This window comes from Erythranthe guttata, chromosome 8 (assembly GCF_056151865.1).
Source record: "Erythranthe guttata isolate IM_541 chromosome 8, IM_541, whole genome shotgun sequence".
Classification (NCBI taxonomy): Eukaryota; Viridiplantae; Streptophyta; class Magnoliopsida; order Lamiales; family Phrymaceae; genus Erythranthe; species Erythranthe guttata.
The window spans coordinates 13,235,017-13,246,606 of NC_142540.1; the positions used below are offsets into that span (position 1 = coordinate 13,235,017).

Sequence of the window (11,590 nt, forward strand, 5' to 3'; positions counted from 1 at the left end):
GAGGCCGAACCCTTATCGCGCATTCGAGAAGAAGAAGTCATTCAATTCCTCTGGAAGAGTATCGTGTGCAGTTTTGGAATCTCACATTCCATTATTTCCGATAATGGAACCCAATTTTGTGGAGACAAAGTGAAGAATTGGTGCCTTGGCTTGGATATCAAATAGTTCTTCACATCCGTAGCCAACCCACAAGCAAACGGCCAAACTGAGGTCACGAATCGCACCATACTCCAACATCTCAAAACAAGGCTTGGAAGTGCCAAGGGGAAGTGGGTGGAACAATTGCCCAACGCCCTATGGGCATATGAAACAACCCCACGAGCAGGAACCGAAGAATCACCCTTTAACTCAGCTTTTGGAACAGAGACTATCACACCCGTTGAAATCAGTGAACCATCTTGGCGAGTCACCAACTATAATCTCGAAGCTAATGAAGAAGCTATGTGAAGGAGCCTCGACCTTGTAGATGAGCTACGAGAGACTGCATGCGTCCGACAACAGATGTACAAAACACGCATGGCGAAGCCCTATAACTCTAAGGTCCACCCTCGATCTTTCCAAGTGGTAAACTCGACCCCAAATGGGAAGGACCATATAAAATCACACAAGTGGTCTACACTGGAGCATATCGCCTCGAGAACCTTGACGGACACCCTATATCTAGAACCTGGAATATAGGAAACCTCAAAAGGTTCTACGCTTGAGGTATACACCCACCATGCTTCAAAATCGTTTAAGTTAGCATCCGCATCTTACTCATACAAAAGTCACTTAAAAACAGCTACCCTTGCAGGCTTCGCGACCTTCCACGTCACTCGTCTTGCAAAAATGTCTCTAAACACCTGAGAAGTTCCAACTCCATAACGAGGTGCGTAAGCGTCCCACCCAAACTGGGGGGCTACTAATATTAACTACCTCAACATTCCATAACCCCCTTTCATCATCTTCTTAAAGATTGAGAATCAATTACAAGGGGATGCCTTCCGCCCATCGATCACCAGCCCAAGGAGAGAAGATAATCCGCACTTTCTCACGAAGGGTAACCCCACTTCTACTAAGTGATATCACACGCACATATATTCGATATCTCTCAAACATAGTAATGCCATCCTATTTGACAAGCATGATTACGCAGCAAATCACCGCAACTCACGAGTTGATTTCACATCTTGGAATGCGAGAAAGAGAAACAATCCCCATATGGGGTACGTGAACCTTTACCACACATCACCCCAACTTATTAAATTACCAAGTCTTCAGTACAAGTACTTAGAGATTTCTACTATATTTTTCAGGCATAGAGACACCAAAGACAATCGACATACCACCAGCACAACAAGCACGGACGAGTACAATGAAAACATGGAAGAAGAACCAATTATTATTGCTACGTAGAATAGTTTTCATTATTTCGAATCATTCGCTTTTTACAAGTTTATTTTCCTTCGCCTTATGACAATTCGCACTTTCCATCAATGAAAAGTGTTATTGTTTCTATACTACTTAACCTTTATGACAGGTTCATATCATTACAACCCTACGAACACTTACAGAAATTAAGATAATCCTGGCCAGATGGATAATCTGAGTCTCTCTATTTTGTTTTAATGGGTCCTCCATTTAAAACGTGGCCACGGTCCTAACATACGTACGACCCATGCTGTCTAAACAAAGGGCACGACCCTTAACAAAAATCTTCGGAGACTAATCCCCTCCCCAAGTACATCGCGTACAATGCTAAATTTAAACACATATAAGCAACGCATAAAACTCTCGACAATGTCAAGATAAATAAATCAAAATTGTCAAACTTGAAATGTGAAACACGGAAGAAAATTCAAACGAAATAGTAGTGGACATACCCATCTACGTCAAAGATAAAAATAAACTAAGTGCTCCACCCACAAGAGGGGTTAACTATCCTACCGAACTATCGCATATAAAATTAAGCTTCCCCACCACGAGCGGAAGAACACCCCATAGTAGGATCATCAGGAACCATGTCACAAGCTCAGTGCCCGTCTCATACATCCTCGAACTCTTATCCCTCATCGGGAATACCGGGCTCCATCCCTCGAATGACCCTCTCACTATTTCCACCCACCTCGCGAAGATATTTGTGACAAGTGCGAACTAATGGCGTGTAGACAACAACCAAAGCACGTTCCTCAATCATAGCACGGCAAGCTGCACTACCTCGGAAGCTACGTTCGGTCTCCTCCATGACGGACTTCCTATAAGCAGCACCTCCCGACTTCGCGAGAATCCTCTTTCCCGTCGCTTTCTAGGTCTCATACTTAGCTTTCAGCAAATAATAGCACTCGTCCAACTTCTCAGCCTCATCCTTATAGGCCTTCGCCTCACCTCTACTAACTTCAAGCTCCTCCGTCCCCTAAGCAAGATCGGACTGCGCTATCTCCAACTGGCCTCGAAGCTATGCTTCACGCGCTTCCCAGCGAGCTCACTCCTCATCTTTCCTAGCTTCTGCTCTCTCATCTTGCTCCATGAGGAACCTCCAAGTAGTCAGCGCCTAGTTACGTTCAACACAACAAAAAATGGTTACACAAGCAAAAAAAAGGAAATAAGAATAAAACTTTGTCTTAAAACAAACACTTACCCGGCATAAGTCTCCGCCAGCCAACTCAAGTATGTGAGAAGAACCCTTACCGGACATCCGAGCACGATCATAGTCTCGAATAAAAACCTTGGTACTCATCATCGCCATACTACGGTCCGACACATCCCAATAGGACTCTTTCCCCTCGCGATTCACCCCAAAAGTAAACAATTGCTTTCTTTCCCCACCATGGAACGCATAAGGTGTTAGGATAGTAGACTAAAAGTCTCACTTTTAGCTACATAATTTTATTATTGAATTAATAAAATAGTTTATTATCATTTTATGAGAATCTGCACTAGGGTATTCAATGCATTTAATTGATTGTTTGTCAATTAATTAAAAACATAAGTCTAATATTCTAATAGTATTCGAAATGGTGTGCTACGATGCACAGAAGGATCATTTTGAAAGTTCGTTTAGAATATAAAGATAAACGTTCACAATCTAGATGGAAATAGACTAACCATTGGTAAAAGATTGTAGCACAATATTTAAGTGATTCGTCTTGATCACAGTAAATAGAGAATAACTTTTGTAGTTATTGTTTTGACTTATTGTGCTAGCACACCCGGCATGTGTTGAACCGGACAAAGTAAAATAATTGTTTCATCACTGTTCATAAATGAAACGGTATTATTTCTAGCTGCTCACTTTCTTAATCCCTAGATAATTAATGTACATATTTAATTGATGATCTCTACTTTGATGTCACAATGGGAGAGATTCCTATATTGAGTCAAATGGCCCCCGATGAGTTGGGTAGAGACATTAAGAATTAATAGGTGGAAATTAATTATCGAAAGGAATCCACATCTCTGAAATATGCGATTGATAATAACCCTTGAGTAGCTGGCCAGGTGGATTTTGTATCCGGCATACTCAAATAAGTTAAGCGGGTAAGACTCATGAAAAGAAACCATTTAATTTATTTAGCAGTGAATAAATTATTTGGTGGTTATAAGGTATCTTAATATGGGGAAAATCTAAGTAATGATCAAACGGAGCTCGAATGTAATATTTGAGAATATAAACGGGAGTTCAATAATTATTTGGTAGTGGAAAATAAATAATTATTTAATGATTAATTAAATGAATTCTTTTAAGAGTTTGGATTTAATTAATTATTAGTTGCCCGATTTATATTTTCTCTTTTAGTCCCTATTGTAGCCCAATGGATTTTCTAATTAATCGAGAAAATAAAAGTTCAACCAATATTATATATTGGAATTAATATAGCCGAAAATTAAGTCTCCATTGGATTGCAATTTTCGACTATATAGAGTTATAGAAGGAGTGGGATTTGTTTTCATGTAATCCTCTCTGTGCGTGACTCTAATTCCTTGTGATATAGATAATAGAGATTGGGTTGATGAGAAAAGAAAAAAAAGTGCAACACGCCTATACACGTTCTAGAGAAGAAAATATTTTTCTCTTCTTCTTTTCTCTCTAAGTTTCTCGATTATAAATTTAGATTTATTCAAGTACAAGTCCACCCTTGTAGATGTTGAATGAAATCGCCGAAGATATGTACGTGTATCAACATGTTTCGCTAGACGAGGTTCCGATCTTACCATGGAAACCTATTAGCCAAGAACAAGTAACATTCTTGAATACGTGCCTACAATCCGAAAACCCCGAGTCGTTGTATAGACAAGCAGTTGTAAGTTTCTTGATTTCAAAAAATTAATTACCAACGAACTTTATCGAAATAATTATTTTAAATTAATCACGATTTAATTAATTTTCTAATTTCTTTTAAAAAATATTTTCAGCTCGACTACTTCAACAAAACGAATCTGAAATCAACGTGCATGCACTTACAGAAAGCGGTGAAAAATGGCCACACGGGCGCTCTTTACGTAACCTGCATCGTTTTGCTCTTCAGTGGGAACGAAGAACTCAAGCAACAGGGCATCAAGTTATTGGGGAACATGAAAAAGACGAACGGCTTGAAGAGAAGGCTTCGAATTTGCCGCAATAATTTGCATAGCATTCTGAAGATGATTTGGGTGAAGAATCCGGTTTTGCCGGAGCCGCCGGTTTGCTGTACGGCCCGAGATCCGCATCACAGGAAAAGGCGATGGTCTGAAGTGGAGGAAGATGTCACGTGCGAGGCTTGTATTGCTGATCAAGAGATTAATTTACTTAGTAGTAGATACAATTTTGATTAATCATTTGATTTATTAGCATTATTTGTCAGGTAGCTAGTGTTCATTGTTCCAATTGATGAATTCAAAACTTCAACTTTGTTATTTTCTGAATAACAATAAACACTTGAAAGCTATGTAATTCTTCCATTGCAGTCTATTTCCCATTTCCCGCTGATTCTCATTGGAAAATTTTCTACTTTGAAATAATATTTTTTATTCCAATTTCTATTTTTTCATTCAAAATTTTTCTACTTTGAAATAATATTTTTTATTCCAATTTCTGTTTTTTCGATATTATTTAGATTGGAATCATATGCATATAAAATTTCCAATTTCGGATCCAACTTTAAGTTACCTAAAATAATTCCAAAAATTCCGATTTCCTAATATTTCACTTAAAAGTATATATATTTGAAAATTTCCAAATTCCGTTACCCATCAACGGACTCACCCGATTTTTCGATATTAAAAACAATCGAACAAAAACAATGTTAGAGAATATTATATTATAGAACACTTGTAATATTAGTATTCTAGTATGATTGAGTTACCTGGATTAGTTAGGATTTAGTTACCTAGTCAAACTCTATTACCTTGCATTCTTTCTCTATATATATTCCAAGTAATTGAACCCATAACATAATGGGGTTTCTCTTACGTAATATTTCTTTCTTTCTCAAATTCTATTCTTCCTATATAGTAGCAGAGATTGAAGGGTGTGACTGTTACACTTAATGAATTTCACCACCAATCCCAGATCATTGGAAAAATGAGGCACGAAAATGTTGATAGATTAAGGGCGTACCACTTTTCGCAAGATGAAAAGCTCATGGTGTATGATTATCAAGATCGGGGCAGCGTATCTACATTCTTACACGGTACGTACAAATTCCTTCACATAGTTAAAATGAAAGAAAGTTATTATTAGATATTAACTAATTCATTTGCTTCAACTTTGCAGACAAGACAGGCGCTGATTGGAGACCTTTGGACTGGGAGACTCGACTTAAAATTGTTGTGGGTGCAGCAAAGGGTATTGCCCACATCCACATACAAGATGGTGGGAAATTTGTGCATGGAAATATAAAATCGTCAAACATATTCCTAAACAGTAAAAAATACGGGCTTGTAGCGAATGCTGGATTGGCAAAACTGGTGGAGCCTATCAGAAGGTCAGTTGTGCGAAATTTACAATTTGCCCCAAAAGTGAATGACACGAGCAACGTGTCACAAGCTTGCGATGTGTATAGTTTTGGGGTTTTGCTGCTTGAACTTGCCACGGGAAGGCCAGCTCAGCACACGAATGAAGAAGGTGATGTCGTCTCACTGGTTAGGTGGGTTCAATTGGTTGTTCGTGAAGAATGGAGTGACGAAGTGTTTGATGTAGATATTCTGAGGTATAAAAATGTTGATGAGGCAATAGTGCAGTTGTTGCAGATAGCGATGGAATGCGTTGCTTTTTCACCGGAAGGAAGGCCTAGGATGTTTGAAGTAGTGAAGGTGTTGGAGGAAATTAGCACTGGGATTAATAAAGGGGAGAAGGCATCCATTCAATCAAGATTGGAAGATGTAATGGAAGATTTATTGCCTCGGATACATCATGGTTTTTAACAATATCTCTCTCTCTCACACACACACTGTAACACCCCACGTGTTCAAAACACGATAATAAAACCTCTAGTCACGTAAATGCCAGATTTTCCAAAATAGGGCTATACGTGAATTATTGATATCCGAATTATTAGATATCAAATTTATTACGTGACCTTATGTGCCTATGTGTTTCGGCTATTATGCATGCACATTAGGAATTATCATACTATATAATATATATGTATATATATATGTGTGTGCCGTGTATGTGTATATAATTAGGGGTGGATTATAAATTAATTTGAAAATAAATAAATGATTAACCTAAAGCCTAGCCTAACCCCTATTAAGACCACTCCTACACTCCATGTCTAGCATGCCTACTTAGAAGGCCAAGAGTCCCTTCTCCCTCACCATTTCGGCTGCAACATACCCCCTCTCTCTCTCCATTTTTGCCTTTCTTTCTTCACCTCCGAAACCACCATTCCCACCGGCACCACCAAGCTTGAACCCCTCTTCAAACTCAGCAAGATATTTATCAAACCAACCATGAGAATTCCCTATCTCACCCTTGCACTTGAATACTCAAAAAATACTATAAATACATGGTGCCCCTTCACAAATGAAAACACTTCTCACCTAGAAATCTACACGGTATCTTTCCACATTAAGGTAGCTTGGTTAAATCTGCAAGCTTGAAGAAGGTAAGACTCCGCCATTTTCAAGTTCTCCCACTTCTTCTTCTTCTTCGTTTTTCCCTTTCTAACTTTCGGTTTTTCCTTGAAGGCTCCCAAGAACCTTTCCCTTTTCATCTAGCCTTTATTTCTTTTCTATTTTTGAGGTAAGGAATCGAAATCCTTGCTGCAAATGGAGGTATCAAAGTATCAAGAACAAATTTCGAAATTAATTAAAAGACACCCCTAATTCTTGTTTTTGTGTTAATTCTTGTATTTACTTGTTCCTTTTCGTTAGTTCATATGATTTATGCTATTGCATGTATGATCAGAGGTCTTAAATGGAAGATTGAGTCGATTACCTTCATAGATGTTTCGGTTCTTTCGAAAAATTGTGAAAAAAAAATTGAATTTGGAAAAGTTTTGGGGTTGCATGTGTAAATCGGCATATTTTCGGGTCAGATCTGTAATTTGTGAGAAGTCAGATTCATATAAGTTTCAAAAATGATTTTTAGCATTTATTGAACTGAAATTTCAGAATTGGGGAAAATTTTTAAGAAAAGAGTAATTTTTGAACTCTAGTGGTCTTGCATGTGTGGATCTAAAAGTTTTGGGGTGAAAAATGGAATTTTCAAAGTTGCTGCATAAGTTAATATCTTAACTTCGTTTTCTGCATATTTTGAATAAAGATTTCGAATTTTTGGGGGATTTTCATGAAAAGGTGGATTTTGAAATCATAGTGTGGAATCTCAAAAAAAAAAAGAAATCATAGTGTGGATGCATGTGTAATTTGAAAGAGTTTTGGGGTAAATCTGTAATTTTCGAAGAATTGGTTTCACTTAGAATTCCAGGTTTGTTTTCCAGCATTTGGTAAAGGGTAATATTCAGTTTTAAAGGGGTTTTACTAAAAAGGGAATTTGTGCATTTTAGAGGTCTTGCATGTCTAGATCTAGAAAAGCTAGGGTGAGTTATGTAATTTCCGGAAATCTTGCATCAAATCAATTATAACTGAGTTTTTCTGCATTAATCTGAATATAAGTCAAGTTAAGAGTCGATTTTCATGAAAGTATGAATTTTTGGAACTTTAGGGTATATTGCATGTGTGAGTCTTGAACTTTGGGGGCAGAACTGTAATTTTCAGAAGTTCAGGGGTGTTGTGCTGAAAACCGAGACCTCCAAAATTAATATGGTTCCTTGATCGTAGAATTTAATTGAAATTAAGTAGCTTAAGGAAAGATAGAAGATAGGTTGATCCTTAATAAGTTTGTGTTATATTCTTTGATGAATATGTGTGAATACACAATTTGATCATGGTTAGTCTTTTGTGAATTATGTGTTTAATTGTCACTTGATTGATATTTGTGATGTTTTGTGACTTCTATATTCTTATGGGCTATTGTGGAATATTGATAACTTTATGCACTCAACCGAATTTCTTAATACTTCGGCCGTGCCATTTTGTAATTAAATGAAATAAATTGGGGAATTAATGAAATACTTAGAAAAGATGAGAAAGGATACGGGGGGCCGGTATTCCAACCATAGATACTATAGTTGAGTGGTTTGATTCCACCAAAACGGGCTCAGAATAATCTTCTCGTGTTCTAAGTAAAGAAGTTGATTTCTCATCGGATCCGATAAAATGAAGATTTCTTATGTTTCTATAGCTAATGAATTATATGTACTTGAAATGTAAATTGTGTTCATTATTGTTGCACTCGTGCTATTATTATATAGTATATGTAGTACGACTATATTTTTAAATTCTTGGTATCTTTCGATAACCTTACTGAGCTTTGTTAGCTCATATAGATATTCTCCGTTTGCAGGTACTAGTACTACTCACTCCACCGGATTGGACTAGTCGACGTTTCGAGAGGACGATTTCCGGGTTTTTGGTTCGTATGGAGGATCTACTTATAATGCTTGTAGTGCTATCTTTTGTGTACATTGTCCTTAGGACAATTACTATTTCTATAGTAGCTCATATGTATTATTATCCGTGGTAGAGGAGACTAAATGCTCCGAGTGTGTGGGCCCCTTTTTGTTAAACTATGGTCCACTTATTAATATGTAGTTTTAATTATGGACTTTAACTCTTTTCCTATGTTTTATCAAGGTGACACCACATAGAAGTCTATATTACGAAATTATTGGGTAATTAGACGTATACTCCACCATCCCACTAAATCACTTCGCCGAAACATTTTTCCGAAGCCGTCTCCATCTTTAAATCCCGAACCTCAAAGAAAATAGTAATACTATGAAATCGGTTTTCTAAACCCCTTACCCACATACCCAATTACTTATATAATACCTTCAAAGCTTCCGTGCATGGCAAACCCTCTCGGTTTGCTATACGTATACTAGGGGGTGTCACAGACATGGTATCAGAGCAAAATTTGTAGAAACTTTATACGAGCATCGAACCGGAATTCGGAAACCTCGAAACGAGAAGACTCATCCAGTCCGGTAATTATGTGCATATTTGTGTTATATATTATTTTCTGTTGTTCTAAAAATATTTTGCAACACACACACACTAAGACATGGCAGGAAGACCATCTCGGAACACCGCCGCCACAAATAATCTCCCAGACACCGCTAACGTTATTCTCGGTCTTTCCAACCTTATCCGCGAACAAGCGCAGAATCATCACGATCAGATTCAACAACTCATTCAAAGCCGACAAGCCCCACCTACGCCTCAAGCAAATCCCCAAAGTCTGTACGAACGATTCCTTCGCATGAAACCCTCTGAGTTCCACGGTGGTCCCGACCCGGTCGTAGCCGAGGAGTGGATCAAATCCTTGGAGGTGATCTTCGATTACATGCAAATGGATGACCGTGAACGAGTGCACTGTGCCCTCTTTTTACTTCGCAACGAAGCCCGGAACTGGTGGGAAGGAGCTAAAGAAGGCGTTGAACTCGAGAACTTGTCATGGGAAGCATTCAAAATTCAGTTCTTCGAGAAGTACTTTTCCAAGGACGTTCGGGCCAACAAACTCAAGGAATTCTTGGAGCTCCGCCAAGGGAATCTTACCATGACCGAATACGTTCGATTATTCGAGCGAGGGTGCTTGTACGCCCCATTCATCGCCAAGGACGCCGAAGAAAAGAAAAACCACTTCACAAGGGGGCTACAACCTGAAATCCGAAGGGATATCCGCATGTCCGACGCCACTACCTTTCGCCAAATGGTGGACAAAGCACTAACCGCCGCTCAAGACGAAAGTGAAATTCAACAAGGGAAGCGACCCCAGCCACCCACGCCACGACCTTGGAAGAAGGCCAATTTTGGAAATCAAAAATTCAAGGGAAAGAAGGTCCAGGATTCGAGCCCTAAACCAGTAGCATCAACAACCAAGCCAACCTGCTCGAACTGCGGAAAGGCTCACTTTGGGATCTGCGTAAGGGATACCGAGCTGTGCTTTCGATGCAAAAAGCCCGGACATAAGGCGAGAGACTGCCCCAACGCTCAAACGCGAGTCCCAGGCCGTACGTTTGCCATGACCCGGGAACAAGTGCGTCAAGATCCGACGATGATCGCAGGTACCGTCCTTATACTTGGAGAACCCGTGTATGCTTTGATTGATTCTGGTTCTACACACTCCTTTATTTCCACCAATGTGTGCGTACGTCCTGGATTAATACCAACTCGAGTGAGCCACGAATATCGCATCTCTATGCCCTCGGGCGAAGAAATGATCACCGACAAAATAGTGAAGGATTGCCCTATTCAAATTCAATCTCAACCCATGAGGTTCGATCTCATCGTACTAACAATCGAAAACTTCGACCTCATAATGGGAATGGATTGGTTGACCAAATTCAAGGCCCAAATCAACTGCGCCCTAAGGACCGTAAGCTTTTCTCTTCCAAATAACACCCTATTAGAATTTCAAAGCGACGCCGAAATTCAAATTCCCATAATATCCGCAATCAAAGCCACCAAACTCATCAACAAAGGACATATCGGCTACCTAGTCGACCTTCTGGAGACTAGCTCAAAACCTCAACCGGTGATGTCCGAACTTCCCGTTGTCCAAAAATTTCCCGACGTTTTCCCCGATGATCTACCCGGGCTACCGCCCGATCGCGAAATCGAATTCGAAATTCATCTTATTCCGGGAACAGAACCAATCTCAAAGGCTCCGTACCGCATGGCTCCGGTGGAACTCAAAGAATTGAAGAATCAAGTTCAAGAGTTACTCGATAAGGGTTACATCCGCCCCAGTCACTCTCCATGGGGAGCCCCGGTACTATTCGTTAAGAAGAAAGACGGATCTTTCCGCCTTTGCATCGACTATCGAGAGCTGAATAAGGTGACCATAAAGAATAAATATCCGCTACCCCGCATCGACGATCTATTTGACCAACTTCAAGGGTCGTCCGTCTTCTCCAAAATCAACCTCCGGTCAGGTTACCACCAGCTGAAAGTCAAAGAAACAGACATTCCGAAGACTGCTTTCCGAACGCGGTACGGCCATTATGAATTCGTAGTAATGCCGTTCGGGTTAACCAACGCACCAGCCGCTTTCATGGACCTTATG

The 11,590-nt window shown here is 39.4% G+C and overlaps 2 protein-coding genes across 2 annotated transcripts; both read left to right on the plus strand.

Moving 5' to 3' along the window:
- The first annotated feature begins 4,121 nt into the window (after positions 1-4,121).
- Positions 4,122-4,876, plus strand: LOC105967796 (putative F-box protein At1g67623). Its single transcript, XM_088821255.1, has 2 exons — positions 4,122-4,280; positions 4,393-4,876. The coding sequence occupies exons 1-2, from the start codon at positions 4,122-4,124 to the stop codon at positions 4,789-4,791; spliced, it is 558 nt and encodes a 185-aa protein (XP_088677381.1). The 3' UTR covers positions 4,792-4,876.
- Positions 4,877-5,539: 663 nt separating this feature from the next.
- Positions 5,540-6,381, plus strand: LOC105967797 (putative inactive receptor kinase At4g23740). Its single transcript, XM_012992409.2, has 2 exons — positions 5,540-5,648; positions 5,732-6,381. The coding sequence occupies exons 1-2, from the start codon at positions 5,540-5,542 to the stop codon at positions 6,379-6,381; spliced, it is 759 nt and encodes a 252-aa protein (XP_012847863.2).
- Positions 6,382-11,590: the final 5,209 nt, after the last annotated feature.

Excerpts from the sequence above, each read along its gene's own strand:
- LOC105967796 (XM_088821255.1), top strand. The coding sequence starts at position 4,122 with ATGTTGAATGAAATCGCCGAAGATATGTACGTGTATCAACATGTTTCG. Across the intron at positions 4,281-4,392 it reads CGTTGTATAGACAAGCAGTT|CTCGACTACTTCAACAAAAC; the intron begins GTAAGTTTCTTG and ends AAATATTTTCAG.
- LOC105967797 (XM_012992409.2), top strand. The coding sequence starts at position 5,540 with ATGAGGCACGAAAATGTTGATAGATTAAGGGCGTACCACTTTTCGCAA. Across the intron at positions 5,649-5,731 it reads CGTATCTACATTCTTACACG|ACAAGACAGGCGCTGATTGG; the intron begins GTACGTACAAAT and ends TCAACTTTGCAG.